The sequence below is a fragment of the Hyperoodon ampullatus genome, assembly GCF_949752795.1.
Source record: "Hyperoodon ampullatus genome assembly, chromosome: 19".
NCBI classification, from domain to species: Eukaryota; Metazoa; Chordata; class Mammalia; order Artiodactyla; family Ziphiidae; genus Hyperoodon; species Hyperoodon ampullatus.
Window position 1 is genome coordinate 45612491 of NC_136932.1, and position 24313 is coordinate 45636803.

The window sequence follows — 24313 nt, forward strand, 5'->3', positions numbered from 1 at the left end:
TCAGACATCTATTGAACATCCAGTGTTTGGAGGACACTGAGGCTTATCTAAAGGAGTGTCTCTGACTTTGAGAATAAATAGCACAGGCCTCCAACTCACACCCCGGGGGGCCATACTGATATTTTATTTAAATTGGTGTGGCTGACCCTTAAACTGGGTTTCCTTTTTTTATCCTCTGGAAATAGAGAAGAGTTGTCGGTTATGTGAAAAAGAGAAGAACAGTTTTTCATTATGCTTATTCTTTCCTGTCTGCCAGAGGGGGTGGGGATGGGAATGTCATGCGTGGTGCATTTAGTAGACTCAGAAGTGCCCCAAGTCTTGGTGGGATTTGGGGCAGGAGGGTGGAGGATGTTGGAAAACCATCCTCAAGGTTGGCCCTTGGCTTTGGGCCTTGTGGGAGCTTGGCAAGCAGAGGCAGTTTGGAAGTCCCCAGGGGCCATGAGGAAATCCCCAGCAGCTGAGAGTCCTCAGGGAGCAGCAGGCCTACTGGAGCCACCAGTCAGGTGGTCTGTCCCCGCAGGCAGCCGGGACCTGACTTCGAGGGGATGCTCTCCTGGTCTTCTCAGAGAGGACAAGCCCAGACTTCCCTGCTTGGGCTCTGTGCCCACAAGATGGTGTGGTGTCAACAGGCTCTGAGCAAACATTTGAGTGTGCCAAGGCAGGGGCTGGGGGAACCCAAAGCCTCCGTGACCACCTCTGGGGCAGTGATCTGGGGCTGGCCACTCCGAGCCCACTGACCCTCTGGATTGCTTGTCCCAGACCTCTCCCCACCACACAGGCTCAAGGCATCCCTGGAGTCTTCTGTTTACTCATGAAGTCATCCATTCATCCATTTTATTCCATCAATAAGCATTTACTGAGTGCCTGCTATACATAGGGACTGTTTTGGGCTGTAGGGATGGAGCAGTGATGAAAGCAAAGTCTGCGCCGAGCTCATCTTTGCCTCTTCTGGACGTATCCCTCCAGGGTAAAGGGAGAGGCCATTTTGCCGCTTCTGCCCCCCTCAGCCTCCAGCTCCCAGGGGGCGCCTCTTGGGGGCGGGGCTGAGAGGGCGACCCCAAGGAGGTGCTATCCCGCGGCCTGGGCGCCGGCTGGCCCTTGAGAAGGGGGCGGCCGCCCTCTGCCGGGCTCCAGCAGCACTGCAGGGCGGGTGCACACCGGGCTTCCAGGCGCATGTGCCGGCCGGGCCCCGCCCCGGACTCCGCCCCTGCGCTGGCGGCGGGGCCGTCGGGGCCCGGAAGCGTAGGCCTCAGGGTTTGGGGGCGGGGCCGGGGGCTGACTCGGCCGCAGCCCAGCGAGGCAGCTCCTGGGGAGGGTTGTCTGGGCCCATCACTGCGCGTGCACCTTTGGTCTCGGCTGGTTTCCCCTCAGACCTCCTCCCCCTCCCTGCGGCCATCCCTAGGCTTCAAGAGGGTCTGTTCCCTTCCTTTGGGATCCACTGGTTATTGATGCCCAGTAAAATTTCAGAAAAAACCTTGGTATCTCAAAGAGTACCAGTCACTGTCTACTGACACACTTACACTGTTATTTTATAGGAGAGAAGACATTTCTTACACACCAAAAAAAAAAAAAAAGGTAATAAAGGCTAATTCTTGCCAACAGAGGGAAGGCACAGGTGCTGAGAAACCTTTGAACTGATCATCCCGAAGAACGCATCTGTCTGGTGGTGGGGAGTCTCCAGGAAGCATAAATGCTCCAGGCCCTCCCCAGCCCTGAGAGCATAGTGCTAGAAACAAGACTCCCCGCAACTTCCTTAAATAAAGAATTCTATTAGTGACACTTTATACATTGCAAATTAGTCATAACACAAGCACTACATAATTAGTATCCATTTATGGAGACAGTGTTTATAGCCCCCCCCTTTCTTTTAAGAGTTTTGATTTAAAGGGGAACTAGAAAGACAAGTAAGGTCAGAGGAGTATTCTTTCATTAAAATGCTAATTAGAACCTCAGTCTCAATGTTTTACAGACTACCTCCCTTTCAACCAGCCTCAAGAAGTTCAGTCTAGTGGTAAGGGGATGAAACAAACAAAAAACAAAAAACCCCAAAACAGGCATTGTGCTTCCCCACAGTGTTCACCGCGAGGTATTACACATCATCGTTAGTTGCAAGAGTAAATGACTTACTCCTCAGAGCCGCCTGTCTAGCCTGCTCCCAGATCTGCTTAACTACTTTGCCTGACCCAGTGCCCGAAACAGAGCCAAGGCCCTTTCACTCACCCAACACTACAATGTGGAAGAGCAGAGTAGTTGAAGTTGTTACTCAATCCGGATATTCCTTTGTTCCCCATTCTTTTCTGTGTGGCTAATTGCACATGTACCTTTCAGATCAGTTAGTTAAATCCAGTGGATATTTATTGAACACTACTATGTGCCTGGTTCTGGGGAGTAGGATGGTATCTAAAGGAAGTAGGAAATCGTCCCTGTTCTCCAGGGGAGAAGGCTTAAACACGTGACACAAATAGCTTACCATCACAACATCAGTTTAGTCATGGCATATACTCATTAAACTTCAATAAATTCAATTTCAGTCCCCCCCCCCCCCCCGCAATCCGAAAGTACAGCCCTCCTATGAAACCTTTTGGAAGCTGAAATGGTGTAAAGTAAAGAAGCAATGACCTTAAGGCACAATTTGCTAATGGATGCATTTTAAAAAATCAAGATAAAGCATACATACAGATTCACTTCAAGCTATGACAGTTTGATGTTGAGATGCTGAGTGTAGTTCCTGGGGAAGAAGCTTGGCAGTGCTGCCCGGCGTGTGTCCTGCCGCTATAACGCTTGCTGCAAAACAAACACTGGACACTATTTTTGTTCTTAGCATTTTTCTGTATAAGCGAAAATCCTCTTCAGATTTCCTTGGCTTATCAGAAACAGGTACTAACGTATGCCTTTTGTAAAAGCCAAGTGGCATAAAACAAACCTTCAAAAAATGGAGGATACACTGTATGTGGTTGTGTAGGAAACTATATATTACTGTAGTCTGAAATTATAACCATTGTATTTTGTGTACTTTTATTCAGTGCTGTACATGACTGTATACATTATGCTTTCAGGTATATAGAATGGTATATACAAACCCATGTGTATGTACTATACTTTGTGAGCAAGTTTAGGGATTTTTAAGAGTAATTTTGACTATATTCTATTTTTGCCTTACATGCTGACTTTAGAATCTAATCCCACATGGTAATGTGACTCCCCTGTATGTAACAGAGCACCGTGTTGAGTATACTCAAGAACCACCACGCATATGTGCTGATGTTTAGGTATAGACAGTGAACACTGTGGGGTTTTTTTTTTTTTCACTACACCTTGGTTTTTAATAATAATTTAATCACTTACCGACAATTGCCAGGCCTAATGCTAGTGCTTACCAAGGTACTTCTTTTTTTTTTAATAAATTTATTTTTAATTTATTTATTTTTGTTGTGTTGGTCTTCGTTGCTGCACTTGGCTTTCTCTAGTTGCCATGAGTGGGGCTACTCTTCGTTGCGGTGCGCGGGCTTCTCATTGCGGGTCTTCTCTTGCGTCGAGCACAGCTCTAGGCGCAACGGGCTCAGTAGTTGTGGCTCAGCGGGCTCTGGAGTGCAGGCTCAGTAGTGGCCGCTAGTTGCTCTGCGGCATGTGGATCTTCCTGGACCAGGGCTTGAACCCGTGTCCCCTGCACTGACAGTGGAATCTTAACCACTGTGCCACCAGGGAAGGTCCCACTATATATATATATATAAATATATATTTTTTTTATTTTTTTAATTCTCACGACAACCCCATAAGGTAAGTGTACTATTATAAGGCAAAAAGTGGAAAGTCTAAAAATCGAGTAACTTTCCTTAGGGTCAGACTGCCAAGAAGAGGCCGAGCTGGGATTCAGACTTTGCACTCTGGTTACCACACAGGTCTTGGGTTTTGGGAAAGGCTTCATGAAGGAGGTGGAACTCAAGATGGACTTTGAGAATGGGAAGGTGGAGGGCTGGTGGAGAGGCTTTCATAAGTAAAGGCTCTGTGGGAGATGAGGGCAGGGAGCCATGGGAAGATCTTCCTGAGAGAGTGAGAGCCTGGAGTGCTGGGGAGAGGGCGAGGGTGAGAGGAAGGTGAGGGTGAGAGGAAGGTGAGGGTGAAGCGCTGAGGAGGCCCCAGATTGTGGCTGTCCTTAGAGGGAGGCTGAGGTGCCTGGAGGTGGTCCGGCTGGCTGTGGGAGTGACCGCGTGGCCCCCAGAGCCATAGGCAGGCTTAAGGACCAGGTCCTGAGACAGCACTGAGCTTTGAGCAGCAGAGGGACTAATGGTGATTGTGTGTGAAGCTGAGTGGGTTGCCACGGCCCCAGTTTCCCCCTCTGAATGAAGAGGTTTCCCTTTTCACTAAGGGAAGTGAAACTGCCCTGAGATGGTCTCCGTCAGTAACACCAAGCATCTCAGAGACAGAATGGACAGGATCTAGTCATCTGAGTAGAAACTCGGAACGGATGGGCCCACGGTTACTACTAGTAAGTCAGACAAGACTGTGCAGATGAAGTGACACTTGGTCACCCAGAAGTCATCTTCCAGGGCACTGCCGAATGGCAGGTGAGCCTCGAAGGCTCTCAAGCAGCCAACGTAGAGAACACTGAGTCTGTGTGTGAAAACGCAGGCCTTTCACTCACAGGAGAGGCTGTGTGTTCGCTGACATCCCCCTTGTTCTGCTCTGGACTCTTCTATCAGGCTTGGTTATCTGGCTTTACAGCCTTTGGCAGAAACAGCATATTAGAAGGAGGTGAGACTGCTCAAGACAGGCATGATGACAGGCAGAGTGACAGCCAATGGTCTGGCAGGGGTAGGGGACAAAAGAACTAAACAGCAGATACACAGACACAAAGGGCGTCTGGCCTTCCTAACATGGGGGTAGCCCGAGGCTTCAGGTTGACTGTGGTGCCGAGATGGGGCTGGTGCCCTTGGAGAGTGGTTTGGGGTGTTGGTGGGGCAGAAGCCAGGCTGTAAGTCAGGAGGTCAGAGTTTAAGATGTTAGAGATGAGTTCAGAGTATTTTACCAAAGAAAGAGAGTCTATAAAATGTTTGTTGTTTTTATGATTGGAAATAGTAATAGAATTTAGAAAACTACTTAAAATAGAAAGTATTTTGTCCCTTAAAGAGGGTAGGCTTCAGTTACCTGAAAATTTTGCTTGTGATGCCTCTCCCCCACCCCAATGATCACAGATAGATAATAATTGTTAAAACTTTTTGAAAACATAGGGGCTGGACCCTGTTCTTAGGGCTTTGCAAGTACTAATTCATTTAATCCCTGTAATAACCCTGTGTAGTAGCCACTATTATTTCCCCCATTTTATAGGTGAAGAAATGGAAGCACAGAGTGAAGTCGTGTAGTTTACTGCATGGAAGAGCCAAGATTGAACCCGGCAGTCTGGCTCTGGAGGCCTCACTAACTTAACCACAGTACAGTGTGAATAATTCCTTTAAAGCAGTGGTTCTCAGAATCACCTAGAGAGGGCTGGTAAAAACTCAGCATAAAAACATGCTGAGTTTCTGACTCAGCAGGTCTGGGGTGGGGCCCTAGAATTTATATTTCTAACAAGTTCCGAGGGGATGCTGATCCTGCTGGTCTGGAGACCACATTTTGAAAACCAAAGCCCTTTCACTGACTGAGACTTCATCAATTTCATGCTAAGAGAGTCAGTGCAGCATAATCCTCATTTTGCAGATGAGGGAAATCTAAGTCACCTGCCCATGGTCACACAGCTAAGTCATTCATTCCTTCATTCACTGACTCTCTCATGGATATAACAAATGGGCACCTCTGCCCTAGGCCTTATGTTGACCTTCCAGTCAAGCAGCTCTCAGCTGTGGCTGTATGTAAGAATCACCAGGGGAGCTTTTAAAAATCCCAGTGCCCGGGCCGCCCTCCCAGACCAATTAAATCAGAAACTAGGGGGAAGAGGTGGGATCCAGGCATCAGTATCTTTAAAGTCCCGCCGGGGATTTCAGTGTGCCACTGAGGCGAGTGGCGCCCCTGTGTCAAGAAAGCACTGGAGGTACGAAGACCTGTGACATGGCACATAGCCCCGAAGGGTCAGACCGTCTCCCCAGGAAGACACACCACTCCCTAGAAAGCAGAATCACGAGCCCAGCATCCTAATGGCTTGTACAGCGAGTGGCAGGTGGGAGCCGGAGCTGGGCTTCGGTCCTCTTGGGCAGTGCTTAGCAACCTCTTCACAGAGAAAGTAATACTGTTTACAGGACCCACTGGGCTCATAGGACCGGCAAGGGTGACAGGCCTGGGGTCTCCAGACGCCCTGCTGGGCATTGGTTAGGAGACAGCTCCGCTCTGGCTTCTCAGCAACAGCCCCTCCCCTCCCCTCCCCCTCCCCCTCCCTTTTTCCCTCCCCCTCCCCCTCCCTTTTTCTTCCTGGAGAGGAAGAGGGAGGCAGTGACTGTTTCCTCTTTTGCTGCAGAGCTGACAGGTTCTGAGACAGCTTCAAAAGACCTGTCTTTTGGCTCCTTCCCACCTGCGCCCATCTCCCATTTCAGCCTCACCGGTGTCCCCAGCCCTGGTCTGGGCACCCTGTGGTGCTAACTGAAGAGCCAGGCCAGGCTTCTGTTCGTGAGGAACGCTGGCCTCTCACTGGCAACCCTTGCTCACCCGCCAGACACCCAAGATTTCCTCCGTCTGCAGGGCCAAGGCCCCCCCTCCCACACCCCACCTACCCCACCCTCCTCTGTGCCTGCGCAGTCACTGGCTGTGTGGGAGAGGGATGTCTACGCAGAGCGTGCAATTGATCCTGTGCACGTCCCCGGTGTATTTATTACAGGGGGGCAGCCACAGTGGGCCTCAGACTGATCGAGTGGGTCTCTGCTCCTGCTGGACTTTACAGGATGGCTGTGTTTGTGCACAGTGGACAGTGGGCCCTGTATGTTGTATTGGATGTGACGTTAGTAGTTGTCTTGGCCTCTGCCGCAGTAATTAGATGACTGGGGTGAGCCTATGATTTGTGTGTTCTCAGAAACACTGTGCTCTGATCGAGTGTTCGTGCGTGCTGGTGTGTGTGTGTGTGTGTGTGTGTGTGTATATACACGTGAACGCGCATGTGCATGTCTTGACTCTGGCCTGTGGGGCTGGGGGGCTGCAGGTCTCAAATTCCTCTGCTATTTTTAGGGGCCATATCAGCTCAGCTGTCGGGAGCCTGGGTGTGTGTCAGTCGGAAAGTCTCACCCTCCCCATCCCTTGCCCCTAACCCTCCAACACTGCCTGCCCCCCACCCCACGTCCTCACTCCAAGAGCCTCCTCCTCCTCCTCTTCCACGCGTGCTGTATCACCCTCTCCTCCCGGCATACCTGGTACCCGCAGTCCTCCAGGCCACTCACTCTCTCACTCTCTCCCACTGGCTCTGGCCAGGGTTGGGCAGCTCTGGATGGGAGGGGCCTGGAGAGAGGGAGGGGAACAGGGGCGGGGCTGCTGCCAGTGCTATTTTGAGCTGCTAACGGAGCAGCATCGGAGAGGAGACTCCTTGCTCTGGCCTGCTCCAGGCCAGGCTATGCGGGTGAGTGTCCCTCTGACCCCCCACCCCGGAAATGTCCCAGGCTCCTCATGCTGTTTCCTCATTTCGGGCAGGAGGGGACTTTTTGTTATTTCCCTCGAGGTGGCTGAAGCAGGTGGGGAGGGAGGCGTGAGGCTGCCTTGGTGGGGAGAGAATCATCCATCCCCGCGGCCTCTACCTCTCAGAGGCGAGGGGCAGGGCTTCCTGGGCCTGACTCATGACTTTGGAGGTCTTGTCCCTGCTTTGCGTTGCCAGCATGGCCCTCCACCCCTGCTTCCCCCTGGTGGACAAGAGAGAGGGGCTTGAGAGGGGTGGCTTTTGGAGTTGTCAGGGATCCCCCTTTCATTGTCCCCGAGAGTGGACTCAGCGTGGGCTCCTCCGTTTCTGTGGATCAGACACTCGGAAGGGCCACAGATGGCATCTTGGGGAGTAAGTTCCTTAAAAAAGCAAGTGAGGAGAGACACAGAGGCCTCCCAGCCCGTTCCGTTCCCCCACGCCGCCCCTCCCGGCCACCAAGGGTAAGGTTTTCACTTGTGTCAGCAGTTGGCAGAGAGTATGGGCTGGCCTGGTGCGGAGGTGTATCAGCAGCCTGAGATGTGCCTAGGAGCATTTGTATCTCCCTGTGCCCAGGGACTGCCCCGCTCCAGCCACAAAACTGGCACCAGCGCCAACGTGTGTGGGCGGGCTGGGGGTGGGGCGCGAGCGGCTTCTCACCCTGAGAGTGGGCGCTTCCTGGTAGAGCTTATAAGCCACCCAACCTTGGGCCTCCAGGTCCCGGCACCAGGTCACAGACTTGGGGCCATGCACGCCGATGGCCAGGCAGTTGGCAAAGTGCCCTGCAGAGGGGCAGTGAGTATCCCCAGAGAAGGGGGGGGCCTCCAGCAGGTCTGGCCGTTGGAGGAGGAAGCCCGGGCCTTCTGCAACTGCAGTGGCAGCAGGAAGCCATCCCAGTGCACCTGCTTCCTCTAGGCTGGCCTGGCCAACAGTGGCCGCACGCTTGGCTACTTTCTGTTCCGCCCTGGGTGGGGGGAGGGCTCTCGCTGGAGGCTGGACCAAAGGGGCCAGGATGTCCCTGCCAAGCTCTTCTCCCCTTTCTTCTCTGGCAGCATGGCCTTTAGGCCACTCCCTGAAGAGCCCCCCATTCCTCCCAAGCGGCTCTGTATAAAGCTTATTCCAGCCATGGGTGGGTGGAGGAGTAGGCCATCTCTGGAAACCCCAGCTTTCTACCCAAACTGTTGCTCTGGCAGGTGATGTCACGGAAGGACAGTGGCACAGGGGAACCGAGGGAGGTGGGGCCAGGGCTTCCTTCCATCCCCTAACATGAGCCTCTGAGGCTCTTGCTGGAGGACAGACCTGGGCATAAGTCCCAACCAGCCCCTCGCTGCTATGAGACCTTGGGCAGGTCATTTCTGAGCCTCCTTTTGCTCCTTTGTAAAGTAGGAATCATACTAGTATCTACTTCAGAGGGATGTTGTGAGGATTAAACGAGATAATGCCCGTAAAGCGTTCAGCACAGTACCTGGCACTTAGTACACGCTCAAGCAAGGCTGACTGTTCTTACTATCATTTCTTCCCTGCACCTTCATCCTCCTCCACATCCTTAGATTAGTCGGTGCTAGGCTAGGACTGGCAGGGACAGGGTCAAGTGGGAAATCCCTTCTGTGTTCGAATGGGAAAGGGGAGAGAGGAGGATGCCATGAGAAGCCCGGAGCGTGTGTGCGAGCTGGCGGAGGGAAGAGCTGCCACGTTCCCTTGGCCACAGGCAGCAGCATCTTCTCTTCCCCTAGGCAGTCTTTCTCAGGGTGACCACTGCCCTCGGGGGCTTGCGGTGGGTGGACATCTGGCGTGGATGTCCGCGATACATTTGTCCAGGCTGAGTGCTCCATGCCTGAGGGGTGCCTGGTGGGTGGAACGATCCCCCTGGGGGCATTTGTGCACCTGTACCCTCCTGTGAGGGGCACAGGATGATAAGTGAAGGGTGGATGGTCCTTGCTCATGATGCAGAGGGTAAAACCCAGCCTGACCCAGACCCCTGAGCCTTGGAAGCCTTCGGGGCTGAGGGTAGATGGGTCCCTCAGCACGTTTCTTGGATTGCTCCTCTTTGAGAACAAATGCTTTTAGCTATTATCTCCTCTGCTTTTTCTTTTTCATTGACTGTTTAGCCATCTTTATAATAGAAATAAATAGTAAGTAACAAATACATAACAAAATAAATACCAAATGTCTCTATTATGTCCAATTTGCACAGTTTACAAGATTGTTACCATCACCGTTTGCTTTCTATTTAGGTGTTAGTTTTTTTTTTGAATCACGTTCTTTTAGGAGGAGTTTTCCATATGGTTACATTGTCCACATATTTGTTAGTTTAAATGGCAACACAACAGTGTATTGTACTGAAGTAACATAGTTTACCCAACCCCTCCCTAACTCTAGGGAGTTAATTATTTCCAATTTAGGGCTATTATAGACAGTGCATTTTTGTATTGGTCTGTGGAGGTTTTCTTTCTCTTCCTTTCTTTAAGTCAGCTCGTTGCTTATACATTCCTGAAGATAGGACAGCCAGGCCAGAGGATGATGCATTTCATGGCTATTGTTGGCTCCAGGAAGACCTACTAAGCAAGGGAGTGTCCTGCCCTCCCTTCATCCCCATGGCAATTGGGTTTACTATCTACTTATTGTTGCCAAATTTAGAGATTATACCTCCCTTGTTTTCCCCACCTCCCTGGGAATCAGGATCGACAAGTCTTATTCTCCATAGTTTACAGCTGACAGAAGAGACCAGATGGGAATAAGAGGTTTGTACCGAGAACCCCCACTGCAGGACCGTCAGGCAGCAAACATTTATTTGGTGCCCACAGTATGATGAGTAAAACAGAGTCCTGCCTGTAAGGAAATCACAGTCCGGGGAGTGTTATAGACACACAAACAGCCCCCCAAGATCCATCCTGGGTGTGAATCCCAGTGCTGCCACTTATCAGCTGGGGGGCCCTCAGCAAGGTACTCGCCTTCTCAGTTTTCTTACCTAGAAAGTGGGCTTTTCTGAGGATTGGAGGAGACAGTGTAAAGCGCCTACCACTGTGCCAGATACCACAGTGAGTGTTTGGTGAGCGTTGGTTTCTCTTCCCTTCCCCGAAGAGAAGAGGCCAGAAGTGCCAGAGAGGGAGGAGGTGGTCAGAGCCTCAGAGAATGGCAGGGTCGTGGTCCCTTTGCAAGTCCAGAAACTCAGTTTGGGCGCGTTGAGTGCTAGTAAGCTCCACACTATCAATCCATGCTGTGGCTGGACCCAGACCTCCTGAACCTCAGCGCTGACGCAGATCTTAACCAGAGTTGGCTACAAAGGATGACTCAACCCCTCTGACCCTGCCTAACATAGCAGAAAAGGTGGGCCTCCAAGGGAGCAGCACAGGCTTGCAGTCAGAGCCACTTGGGTTCAAATCCCAGCTCCATCACTTACCAGCTTTGTGACTTAATCTCTTTCTGAGTCTTTCTCCTCATCAGTAAAGTGGAAATAATAATAATTCCCATGTCATGAGGCTGTCATAAGATTTACATACGAAAATATACGTTAAATATTTTTACGGGGCCCATCTCATTGTAGGTGTTCCATACTCAGTAATTAATGTTGCTGGAAATGGCTGAACTCTCCAGAGATGGAACACGTCAGGGAAGAGAGGCTTTGGCTTCCAAGCACCCTTGCTGAGAGCCATAAGTTCTCAGCTCTGGAGGTGACTGTGCCAGAGATACGGCCACCATCTTTGGGACTGTGTTCCTTACCTGTTCTGTATTGGATAAAGATAGGTTATTCTTTTTTTTTTTTTTTTTTTTTTTTTTTTTTTTTTTTGCTGTACGCGGGCCTCTCACTGTTGTGGCCCCCGCCCGCTGCGGAGCACCGGCTCCAGACGCGCAGGCTCAGCGGCCATGGCTCACGGGCCCAGCCGCTCCACGGCATGTGAGATCTTCCCGGACCAGGGCACGAACCTGTGTCCCCTGCATCGGCAGGTGGACTCTCAACCACTGCACCACCAGGGAAGCCCCAAAGATAGGTTATTCTTGATCCTAAGCAAATCTTAGTTAAAATCTAGTGATAAGGAAGAGAGGAGAAAGATCCAGGCAATTTTGCACAGAAGCCACAGAGAGAATTTCCTCCAGGGAAAAACCCATGTTTGCGTTCAGAGTGATGCTCATCAGGAACAGCTGACGCAGAGGAACAGGCCCAGGTGTGAACGGCCTGGTGTCCTTATAGCCGGAGGCTGATGGGCTCCTCTCTGAACACACAGGAGAGCTGGAGCAGGACATCAAAGAACGAATGAGTTAATTAAACAAACTAACTAACTAACTAACTAACTAACTAACTTGGGGCTTCCCTGGTGGCGCAGTGGTTGAGAATCTGCCTGCTAATGCAGGGGACACGGGTTCGAGCCCTGGCCTGGGAGGATCCCACATGCTGCGGAGCAACTAGGCCCGTGAGCCACAACTACTGAGCCTGCGCATCCGGAGCCCGTGCTCCACAATAAGAGAGGCCGTGATAGTGAGAGGCCCACGCACCGCGATGAAGAGTGGCCCCCACTCGCCACAACTAGAGAAAGCCCTTGCACAGAAACGAAGACCCAACACAGCAAAAATTAATTAATTAATTAATTAATAAACTACCCCCAACATCTTCTTAAAAAAAAAAAAAACTTAAAGCCTAGCATATGAACTGGATAATAGGATAGAAACATCAACAAAGCAAATTTAAAGTAATTCACTGAAAACAAAACATTCTCTGTTTTTTCGCTATTCATTCAGGATAAGTAAGAATAAGAATGAACCAGTTTTTTAACTCCACTGACTTGAACGGATTCTTGAGATGAAGCCTCTCCCTGGGCTGAGGCCAATTCTGCCTGTTGAATTTCAAGAGGACCCGCTGTAGTTTCTAACCCCCTTGACGGGGCAGCTGTGCAGTTCTCCAGGCCTCTTGCCCCTGGCAGGTGCTGGTGAGTTGCAGGTAAAAGGCAAAGCCACAGGCGTCCTAGAGCAGCTTCCTTAATCCCCTCCTGGCTCCCAGGCCCGCAGCTTTGGTTCACTGAATTCAGGGCTTGCTTGCCTCTCACCACCCACCCAGCCTCCTAGGGTGGCAGACCTGGAAAGGACTTTAACCATTACCTGGACTAGTCCATCCCCTAATTCCACAGAGAGGTCCAGAGAGGTGAAGTGGCGTATTCAAGGGCGCACAGCTTCCAAGGACTGTGCCGATGTTCTGTACCCGACCTTGCCTTCTCTTGTCTCTAATATTTTATTCTTCACTCCTTCTCTGACCTTTTGAGCTTTGTCATCCTTCCCCCTCCACTTCATCCCTCCTTTCCCCTGTTGCCCACAGTCTTTGTCCCGGCAGGTCCTGGCCTTTAGGAAGACTCCAAGTCCCTGAGAGACCCTGCCCCCCATTTCTTCTCTGGCCCAGAGTGCAGGCTACTTTCGGCACCATGGCCTTTTCATCAAGGTTCGCCTTCTGGGAGCAAAAGGAAAGTTGTATTTCAAAACTCTTTATGCTTTTCTTATGTGCCTGGCATGGTGTGTGCAGGCAGGAGACTGGCTTGTGGGAGCGGGAGCTTTGGAAGCTAGAGACGGGTTGGGGCATGTGTGTGTATTTGGGGGCCGAGGAGAATGACCAGGGGGTCCATGAACTCACTCTTCTGTCTGGATGGGCTCCTGCGCTGAGCCATGCTCCTCCCCTGAGCTCCACTTCTGGTGAGCCGAGCTGCCTTTTGTCCCACTGATGCCCCTCCAAGTTAACCCCTCACACCCTTCCCACTGCCGCTGCTCTGACTCACCCCTGGGAATGTGAGCTGCTATGAAGGGGCCGCTGGGAATGGCTTTGGCTCTGAGGCCTCAGAACTGGGTCTCCCCGAGTCTGGGGGCTGTGATGGGTAGGGGGAGAGGAGCCAAGAGAGGGGAACCAGGCCAGTTGGCCATCTGGGGCCAGAGGGTGATTCAGGCTGCAGACCTGGGCGTGCCTTTGTGCTGTGCACAGTCCCCAGCTGGGCAATGACCTACAACAGGCAGAACCCTTTGGGTGGGGGAGGGACAGTGAGTCAGCCTCGGGCTAAATCCAGAGCTGAGCTCAGAGCTAGGTCTGGTGTCCCAGACATTTCAGGGGGCAGCCGCTGTTTCCCTCAGTGCCTCGCCACTGGGGGAAGACCCTTGAGGTCCCAAGCTTGAGCCACTGGAAGGAGGACAGCTTTGGAGCTGCTGAAGGACACGGAGTGGACTTGGAATCTGGGCCATCCCTGAGCCCGAGCTAACAGCACTGTGTGCAGTAATGAGTGTGTCTGGGTGTGAACACTTGCTGTCCCTCTAACCTGTGGGTCTGGGAGCTAATGCACGGTGCGATGGTGCGGGGGGTTGGGCAGTGATGGGCATTTGTAGGGGCAGCAGGTGCAGACCTAGGCTCTCCCACTCCTCTTCCTTTCCTCTCCATCAGCCCCTCCCTTCCTTTTCTCTGTTCCAATCCTAATTTCTAAAGTCGTGGAGTCCACTCTGATGAATAATCGCCATTTTCCCTCTGTCCGTGGCACCGTGTACTAACATTGAAGCTTGAGCCCATTGTAAAAAGCTCTATGGGCTATTAGCTTTAAAACTGCAGCGGCCATCATGCTGGTCAGTGCCCCAGGCACTGCTAATTAGAGGTCAAAACTAGCCATGGACCCTGGTTGCAAATGGAGAGTCCCCCCAGGTGGATGATTAAAATGATTTTGGATGAGTTTCTAAGGATCTTTTCCATTAGGAATCAAGGACACCTTCCCATGCTCCTGCCCCTGTGCTGGGAAGGAGTCATGCTGAGGATGGGGTGGGGCTGGTGGCAGACCTGTCCTTTTCCTACAGTCCTAAGTGGCTGGGGAAAGAAGAGAAATAAAATCCATGAGGACTGCCTGAGCTTTTGGAGGAAGAGATGCTGGGCAGCGGGAGGGGAGAAGCCTCTCCCAGACTTGAGGCCTGGTCCTCTGGGTCTGTTCTGAGCCAGGCTCTGAGCTGAAAGAACCATCAGTGTGGCCATATTGTCTGTCCTTTTTCCGGATATATTATGGTCTCTGCCCTTTGCCCCTGACTCTACTCTTCCCCTCTGACTTGGGCCGACCAGCTCCTGGGCTGGGCACAAACCCCAGAGCCCAGGCATCTTTCCTTCTTCCATGCCCCACCCCTATCCTTGGGGTTGCCTCCCTCAGCTGCATGGTTGGCAGAGTTTTGTGGGTCTGAGGTTGGGAAGATATCTGGCCTCCTGAATCCCCGCCTCTGCCCGACTTCCTGCCTCCAGCCAGAGCTCAGCGCTCTGGTTGGGAAGGCACGCAGGCTCTGTGCTGGGGGAAATCATACGGACCTAGAAGCAAGCCTGAGCCAGCCTGATAGGGGCCACCTATTACCCCACACTGAGCTCTGCTGGCCCAGCCGGCCCCCCACGCTGGGGTCATTCCCTCCTCCTCAGTCCCTAGGTCAGGGAGGCTCTTGTTCAGACCACTTCCTGTCTGAGCTGGGAGTGGCTCTTGTAGTTTAGCCCGAGTTGAATTAGCTGGATCTTTCTCTCACCCTGTAACCAAGGCCATGATGTCGCTCTCATGGGTGGACCTCTTTAGGCAGCCTAGGTGGGTCACGTGGCTGGTCACTGAGGGCAAAGGGTACTTGGCTTTAAACCACCCCCCCAGAGACTTCATTCTTGAAGTTGTCACTGGACAGTTTTGACCCCAGGATAGGATATCTGTTGCTCAAGTCCATGGGCCCAGGACTCCTAAGCACTCAGGAGCTCTGCCTCTGAGAGAGAGCGACGGCTTGGATGTTTTCCTTCTGTGCTTTTAGTGCTGGGTCTGCCCACCCTGACCTCTGAACTGCAAAGTGACTTCTTTGTCTGCTCCCTCAGGTTAAAGAGGAGGACAAAACTCTGCCGAAGCCTGGTCCTCCTGCCAAGGAGGAAGGGGCTGTAAGTGCTTCTCCTAGACCCGTGTGTGTGTGTGTGTGTGTGTGTGAGAGAGAGAGAGAGAGAGAGAGAGAGAGAGAGAGAGAGAGAGAGTGTCCACAAGCCCAGGCCTAGTCTGGGAGGCAGTTCCACGGAGCAGGCAGGCACGGCAGGGTGCCCCTTGCCATGTGGGATGGCTAGAGGGAATTCCAGTAAAGTGACAGGAAGTGCAGCATGTGTGATGCCAACCTGGTGCGTGTGAAGGAGATGGCAATGCCAAGGCATGTTGGGGACCTGTCCCTAAGCCCCCTCTTTAGTTCCTACCTATAGTTCTGGTTTCCTGAACTCTTTGGGGCTGGAGAGACTTAGGCAGACAAGTGAGAACTCAGCTGTTGGGATTCTTCGTCCTGCTCTGGGTGGCACAAGCCAAGGCCGGGGAGGGATTTCACTGCAGCTGCTGCTGTCTCTTCCCAAGACCCTGTCAGCTGCTCAGCGCGGGTGACCTAGAGACAGACTCCAGCCGTGCAGTGCCACTACCCCCCCACCAAGTCATTCTGCCTTGGGATAGAGACCCTGAATAAAGTTGGACACTTTGAAGGCAAGAGAGGGGACACAGTTCTAGAACAGCCAGGTCCAGAGATGTGTAGTTAGGAGAGGGCTGCTGTTGATCTAGGGGGCAGGGGTGCCCAGGGCTCGGGAACAGAGCTGGATCACAAAACACATCTGTACTTCGTTACCCCACATGGTGCCTGCCCCCCGCCCCCCACAGACACCCCTTCCTTGAGTGGAGATTTGATTAGCCAGGTGTTATGGCTTCCACCTGACCTGTAAGCAGTGCTGCAAGGTCAGGGTGATTTCAAGGGGATATGTTTGAGATTTGTGAGGGAGGGGCCTTGGAGAATGCCGGATTTGGGGGGGGAAAATTATGTGTAAAGTGCTTAGAAGACTGCCTGGCACATAATAAGCTCCGTTTAAGTGTTAGCAGTTACTATCATCATTGTCGTTGTCATCATGAGCTTCAGTTAGAAGGCATGGGAGGAAAGCCAGAAATGGGGGGCAGGCAGTGAGGCCCAGCAGCTGGGGCCACGGCAGCTCTGCAGGGCCCTGACATGCCACTGAACACTCTTGGCCCAAGAGGTTGAGGAAGAGGCCCCTTCAAGGCCTCCCTTTCCCACCCCTGCAGCAGGGCCACCCTGTACCTGAGGCCTGGGCTGAGGTCGTTTGGCTCAGTTCTGCTCAGGACGTGGGTTTCTGTCCACATGGCAGCCAGACGTCTGTCCGCTCTGTGAGTGCCCTCCTGCATTTCAACAGAGATGGCAGCCAGGTACACCCTAGAACCAAGGTCACTGTTTGGGGAACGAGGACTCAGGCACAGCTCATTAGTGGCAGGGCACTGCCTGACCAGCAAGGAGCCCCTAGGTTGACCTGGCTCTCCCAGACAATGTGGCTTGGCTTTGCAGGAAACTGCCCTGCCATTAGCCAGCTGGGCCTGCCCAGTGGTGGTCCCTCGGGACCGCAGACAGTCCTCACCAGGCAGAGTGTGCCAGCATCTTCAGTGGACTCCTAGGTGCCCAGAGGCTGGCTGAGCCTAGACAGAGTGGAGCTGTGGTCGCTTGAGTGCTTAACCCTTTGAGTGCTGCAGCTGCCACCTCTTACTCCTGCCATTCCACGTGCACACTCTGGGAGCTAGGAGGCCTCCAGCCCTTGAGAGGTTTGCACAAGGAAAACTGCAGGCAGACTGGCAGAAAGCAGGCTGAGGTGGAAGCTTCCTGGGCCAGCACTGGGTTTCTGCAGCTCTGAAGAGTGTGGGTGAGGGGTAGACAGGGGCCTCAACCCAGAGGAGTGGGGAGGGAGGAGGCTTGGCATATCTGCGGGCCAAGTATTACTTCCTAACTACGGTTTTTATTGGGATGGGCAGGCTCTGGGTCTGACTACAGAGGAAGTTGGGTGATAGAAGGACCAGGGACCACAAAGGCAGGAAGCCCCAGAGTTAGGCCCAGGATTGATGGTAGGAATTGGTGTCTGACCTCGCCATGCTCCGTCTCTGCTGTGTTTGGGCTGTGAGGGAGCAGGCCTCCTGGGATCCAGGCTTAGTTGCTGTCCTGACATAAGCCAGTAACTCTGGGGTACCTCATGGGCCTCTGGGCACCCTGTGCTGGCCTCTCACCGCTCCTTGCTAAGCCTGGAGATAGACGGCAGGTGACCTGCTGTGCTTTATGGGAGAGAGAAGCCAAACTCTTCGATGCAGTTGTTCTATCTGGAAGATGGAAAGGGGGCTTCCTGGGGCGGCCTCTTGGAGCTTGTGTTGTTTGTTGGATGAATGGAAGGTCTGTTCCACGACTAGATGTGAGGTCACACCTCTTACTTCCTCTATGTGGGGCGGGCAGGGACACGGGCTGATGCTAATGTCTCCCTGTATTTGTGTGACTGTAGCTAGAGGGCAGCTCAAAGGGCAGCAGTGGCCCATCTAAGAGTCCTCAGCCTTCCACCAGCCCTGTACCCTCAGAGGCTCCCCAGAGAGCCAAGAGCCCTGCGTCCACACTCACCATGAACGGCCCGAGGACTGCCTCAGTGGAAGGCCCCAGCGAGGAGGCCCAGGGCCTGTCCCGGAAGAGGGTGGCGAATGCGGTGAGGAAGGTGGTGAGCAAGGTGCTGCCTGGTGAGGAACCTGGGAGCGCCAAGGAGCCTGCGGGCAGAGGGGTCAAATCTCCTGAGCACCCAGCTCAAGGCAGGAAGGGAGAAAAGCCAGCCCCTCCCGCTCCCCCTGCTCGGCCTAAGTCCGAAGCAGAGAAGGAGGCCGCCAAGGATGAGCTCTCCGCGGGCCTGCGGAGCCTGATGTCTCGGGGCAGGGGCAAGGACCACAGGCCGCGTGGCAGGCAGTCTCCCGGGAAGGGGGAGAAGCCCTCCAGCCAGGAGCCAGGCTCCTCGGGGAAGCCAGTCTCCCCAGAGACGGTGGACGCCTCAGAGAAGCTAGGCTCCCCAGCCCAGCCGGAAGAGCTGGCGGACCCAGGCTCCGCCGACCCGAACCTCAAGTCGAACCTCACTGGATTGCGACAGAACAAGTCACCAGCCCCTGACGTGCAGCAGGAGGTACCTGAGTGTGTCACTAACCTCTTACCCTCCCTCACCACCCTCACCTGAGGACTGGCAGCCAGCTTTCCCGAGGCTCTTCCACAAGCCCCGCATGACGGCGAAGCTGGGCCCGGGCCACGTGCCGATGGCAGGGGCTGCATGGCTTTCCTTCACCGAATGCCAGAACCCAGGGGACCTGTTAACTGCATGCTGCTGCTCTTCCACACTTGCGAGGGAGTTGGGGCCTGGCCCCCAGCTACATGGTATCAGCTTGAGGCCCCAGATCCCAAGTCGAGGATCAGAGTCTTAGCAGATCAGTGAGAGGGTAGAAAGATAGAATTTCTGGGGTCAGGTGGCCTGTGCCCACATCCCATCCCCAGCCACTCACTCCTGTGGGACCTCAGCATCTCTGAGCCTTCATCTGTCGAGTGGGGATCACATAGGTCTACCATCCCTCCTCTGAAGCCCCTGGGCCAGAAGTATTTTGGAAATTAGTGATTTTTGTATTTGAGACTGTCATGCACTGTACGTAATGAGCAGCAACTCGTGACCAAACACATTAATATTTCCACAGGGAAAATGATGAATGTTCATGCTGCGGAGGGGGGAGATTAAACAGTCAGGTTTTGCCACCAAAACAGTTACGAAAAATCTTTTGTTTTGGAGAGCTTTTTGGATTTTAGAATTGCAAATAAGGGATAATACCTACTTTGTAGGGTTGCTGTGAAGATTAGAAAGGATACAGGGAATGAATGCTCTGAGCCTAATCCCTGGTGTGGTGGGTGCTCCGTAACTGGTAGCATCCATAGTGATGCTGGTAACAGGGCTTATTGATACCATCGTCGCCGTCACTACTTCTTCAGGCCTGGCCAGCTGTCCCTCTGGCAGCAGGACTCTTGAGGAGCTCTGGGCCTGGGTGGCAAAGGAGCACAGTGCGCCCCCTTTGTATCTGCCGTCCTATCTGTCCACAAAGTGCCCTCTGGGTGGGACAGGAGGCTGAGAGGCACAGGGGAGGGCCAAGGACGATCTGTCCAGCCCTTTCCCTTGGAAGGTGATGCCTGCTTGGCTGGTCCTTGGGTTGGGGGGCATTTCTCTTCAAGCTTTCCCGTTCTGTGGACCCTTCTGGGGCCTCAGGAGTTGGGTGGGTGGCTGAGTGGAGCGACGCGTCAAGTTTCACGACTGCCTCTCTGTGCTCCTGCGTGCTCCTTCTGGCTGAAAGGGGACAGTCGGGGGAAATGGGGCAGGGTACCACCTAAAGACCTGTCCTGTCTCCCAGGCCCTAGAGGCCCTCCTCTCTGCCTGCTGCCTGCTAGGATTCCTAAGGTCTCAGACTTGCCTTGCTCCCCGTCCCATTCTTCCCGGGCTTTGCAGAACTCAGAAAAGAGCAGGCGGCAGCTTCCCTCGCCCCTCCTGGCCCACTCTGCATCAGAGGAGTGACCTCCTGGCACACAGGAGCTGGCAGGGGCGTTTTGGTGTGAGGCGAACCACTGGCCCCTAAGAAGAACCTCCAAGGAGCCAGAGAGCATCATGCGCCCGTTTCCTGGGCCGGCTGCCTTCCCTCTGGCTCCCTGTCCCTCCGCCTCTCACTCAGGTGGAGTTGGGGCTGAGATGGGCCCCAACCTGGAGTTCAGCCACCTGTCGCCTGGGCCCAGGGCAGGGGCCAGAGGATGCGTGTGAGAACGGGCCGTCCTGGTGCTGGAATGGTTAAAGTGGTGGGAAGAATTAACCCTAGAACTCCCAGGCACCTGTTTTTATTCTCATCTGAGAGCTTAAAAACTCAAATTGGTGCCTGGCTTGCCTCCCTGACCCTATTCCACTAACCCACGGGGGTCCCAGTGGCTTCCTGAGCTAGAAGCTTGGTGTGCTGTGGCCCCAATTCCCCAGGCCGGGACTAATAGTGGTTTGACCTTTAGGCAGGAGCTGCCCCCGAGGTCCAGCTGACCCCCACGGAGGAGGCCCACCAGCGGCTTGAGAGGATCTTCACAGCTCCTGTAATGCCGCCTCTCACGTGTGGTTCCCAGTCCCTGGTCTCCTCTTGGCTGGGGCTTCTGGCCAGACTGTGTGTGTCTGTGTGTGTAGGCCCACCTGACAATGGAAGTGTGGCTCCCTGGAGGCCTGGGGGCCCTCACATGGGCTTCCCATTGGAAGAAATGAGAGAAGGGCACTGTGGAGGGTCTGAGCACAGTGAGGCCTGTTCCTCTAGGGAACCTGTGGGAGGGACCCCTCTGGCTGGAGATCCAGCCCCTTCTCTGGCCCCAGTCTCTCGCCCCGGAGGGCATATCTTGGTGCCAGGGCCTGGTGGGTGCGAGGCAGGGAGAAGACACTCCCCTTTCTTGATGCCCTGGCTCTCCAGACCCAGGTGGGGCCTGTTAGCTCCTTGCCCATTTCTAACAGGCAAGGTCCAAGGCCTGGCTGACTCCCCTTCCTCTCCAGAAAGGCCTTTAAGTAACCAGACAAAGATGGGGAGGTCGAGGCTGGCCACCGGGTCTGTCCACAGTCCCCTGGTTCTTGGGCAGTTGGCAGGTGGACCTGGATGGGTGCTATCTCTGCTTGCCATGGGGTGGGAGTGGTGCAGGGGTGCAGTGGGAGTCTGAGGAAGGAGTCCTAGACTTGGGGCTGCTGGTGGTCCTGTTTGATGAGCTAGGCAGGGGTGACAGCTCTGAAGGGCCACCCTTGGCCTGGGGAGTGGCACCCTTGGGTGTGTGTCTGGAGGCCAGGGGCAGCTGGTGGCTACAGGGGAGCTGGGCTGGGAAATGCCCTGGAGATAAGGCCAGAGGCTCCCAGAGGTCCCAGGCCCTGGCTGTGGTGAGGTGGTCTGGCCTGGCAACACAGAAGAGGAGGGCAATTCAGAATGGACTGGATGGCCAGCCCAGGAGGGCCTGTAGCCTGAGGCAGAGAGGCTCGCTCCTGCCGCAGGGAGTGACTTATCAGAGCATCTCCTCTGAGGAGTCTGATGGTACCAAGTGTTTCTTCACCAAGCAGGGCCTCTCCTTCCTGGCCTGGCCTCTCCTTGACTAGGTACAATGTACCTGCCGGGCCAGCCCTCCTGCCGTCCACCTCCTGGTGCTACGCCCCTCTCCCCTCCACTTGGCCCGGGGTGCTTGCTGAAGGGGACATGCCAACGGTCTGCTTGTCTTCACCCCTCTTCCTCTCTCTCTCTTCTTTGCTTGCTGCTGGTAGCTGGACCCTGAGGCCGCCTCTCCTGCCCACAGCCAGGTAGGGTACTCCTGCCCCCCTCAGGAGCCCTCCGCTTCCTCTGGTGACCACCCGCCACCCCCGGCCTGTACCTCGGCTGGCGTCTGTGCCCGGGCCTTGTGCTGGAGTGTAAGGCCCCTTTCCCCTTCTGGCTCCCACCTCACGTGGTATCTGGGGGGGACCCCTGGGGGAGGCAGTGCCAGGAGCTGGACATGGGGCAGCTCTGTGTCAGGCCCTGGAGGAGTGTCTAGACTGAGGGTCGCCACTCAGTTTGGCCTCTGTGGCGCATGGTTCTTAGCCACAGAACCCCAAGGGCCTGGCCAGAGTTTTGGTTTCTAGGTGTTTCAATTCTGCTCTCTCTGGGTAGAGAAAGCTGGAGAGGCTGAACCCCTACCAACCCTACCCCCACCCCCTCCCCTCTCTGAAGCCTGAAGATGCGCATCCTCTCTCTCCCCCTGCTGGCCAATATGGGAACCTGTCTTCAGGTTAGCTCTAAAGGAACTAGCTGGAGGCCATGGTCCTTTGATGTCACCTTATTCATCAGTCTCCAAACCCTGGACCCATACAACATGCCCATTCAAGACAAAGGTTTCACCTGTCTCATGATTTGAAAAAAAAAAAGAAGTAATTTTGTTTTATAAAGTTAATTTCAAATATAAAGAACCAGCCTTTTTTGGATGTCTTCACTTAAAAGGTTGACAGCCCCATAGTGATCCTCCTATTTGAGGGGTAATTTCACTGGCCCATGATATGCAAAGTCTGGAGACTGCTGTGTAAATCAGCCTTCTGACTCTATAGCCCAGAAGGGCTGTCAGCGAGGGAGAGGGAGTTATCTGAAGCCAGAGTCCAACCTGGGAGTAGAACCCAGATCTTTTTTCTTTCAGCTCCAGGAAATGTAACAAATAACGTATTTGTTATTCTTGTTTCTTGTCCTTTCCAATCCCTCACCCAGGGGGTCAGTGTCACAGAGCAGTGTCTACACCTTGGCCCCAGGTCGGTTTCCTGAGGGTGGGAGACCCTAGGAGACTAACTGTACCTCGCAGCTGGGGATCCCCAGAGAGTTGGGGGATAGAGCTAGCTTGGGGGCTGCTCATGTTGGGGGTGACCATCCACCCACCAAAGGACACTGGATGACCCTGCTGCCCCATTGCCCACATGACAAAAGGAGCCTGATGGGCCATGGGGGCCAGGCCCCGCTCCTGTTTGCCCAGCTCCCCCAGGCACCATTGCTGACCAGCTCAGGTCTCTTAGGGGTGCCAAGTTTGGCAGCCCTACACCCTGACAATGCCCGTGAATGCCTCCTCCTGGTCGGTGACCACCTGGGCTTCCGGAGGCTCCCAGCCCCTTTATACCCATTCCCATGCCCATCCCTGTGGCATGCAAGTCTCTTCCTGTATTTGACAGAGCACTGCTACCCCTGCCTCTGCCTCGTGTCCCTGGCCATGCTGCCTCATGCCCCTGTATGGCCTTAGCACGTCCCCATGGGTCTGTGCTCCTTCTGAGGAGGCACGGAGGGGGAGCAGGGAGGCTAGCATGTGCATCTGGGCACTGCCCCTGCCCAGGAGAGCATCCTCTGGAGGGAAGACCAGGGTCAAGGCTAGGACTCACCCATCATTTTACACTGAAGTCCTTGGAAGACATTCTCAGATCTTGAGGAAATGCCCTTTCCCAGCTTGGTGAAGGAGGGCCTGTTAGGTGGATGAATGGAGAAGCCAGTCCTGTAAGGTCACAGCAGCTGTGGCCCAGGGTGAGGGCTGGAGGCTCGGGATACTGATCTTACAGTCTTTGCAGGGAGGGAGCAAGAGGGTGGCTGGTGATTTGCTCTCCTGGGATCTGCTCTCTCCTAGGCACATACTCCATGTGTCCCTGTCTCTCCAGACCCTCAGGGCTGTCAGGGTCCCTAGCTCTGTGTCCTTGTCCTCAGGGCTCCTCAGGGCTCCTCAGGACCACCCGCCACCAGCTCCTGGCCTCCCCACCTTCCTCCTTTGACATCTCTGACGTCTCCCGTCCTGTGTCTGCCACCCACCTGTCCCCCTCGTCCAGTGGCTCGTCCGGAAGCCCTTCCCCTCACACGTCCCCTCTCTCCTGCTGTCCTTGTCTGCTTTCCAGAACAGGGTCTGACTGTTCTTCCCCTCCCTCTGACAGGTGAAGACAGAAGAGCAGATCGCAGCTGAGGAGGCCTGGTATGAGACAGAGAGGGTGTGGCTGGTCCATAAGGATGGCTTCTCACTGGGTGAGTCTGGGGAGACCCAGGGCCTGGGCCTCTCTGGTTTCAGGGCTGGGTGGTGGGTGGGCCTCTGGGTCTGGAGAGGCCTGAGTGGTGAGCAAGGAGAGGCGGGTGATACAGTGGGGAGAAGGCAGGACCATGAAGGGCCCAAAGAGGGCTGCCACGGCTTCCCGGGTCCATGTCTGTCTGTCTGTCCCTGCTCTGCAGCCACTCAGCTCAAATCCGAGGAGCTCAGCTTGCCCGAGGGGAAGGTGCGCGTGAAACTAGACCATGATGGAGCCATCCTGGATGTGGACGAGGATGACGTGGAGAAGGTTTGCAGGAGGCTGGTGGAGGGCACAGGAGGTGGGCCAGGCTGGCCAGGCCG

At 54.2% G+C, this 24313-nt stretch overlaps 1 protein-coding gene across 1 annotated transcript in view; it reads left to right on the top strand.

Annotated features, from left to right (window-relative positions):
• MYO18A (myosin XVIIIA) overlaps nt 1–24313 on the top strand; it is a 96218-nt gene that overhangs the window by 26529 nt on the left and 45376 nt on the right. Inside the window, exons 3-5 of the mRNA XM_079724719.1 lie at nt 21705–21740; nt 23865–23952; nt 24154–24260. Of these exons, the coding sequence (XP_079580845.1) occupies nt 21705–21740; nt 23865–23952; nt 24154–24260 (231 nt within the window). The remainder of the gene's footprint in view (nt 1–21704; nt 21741–23864; nt 23953–24153; nt 24261–24313) is intronic.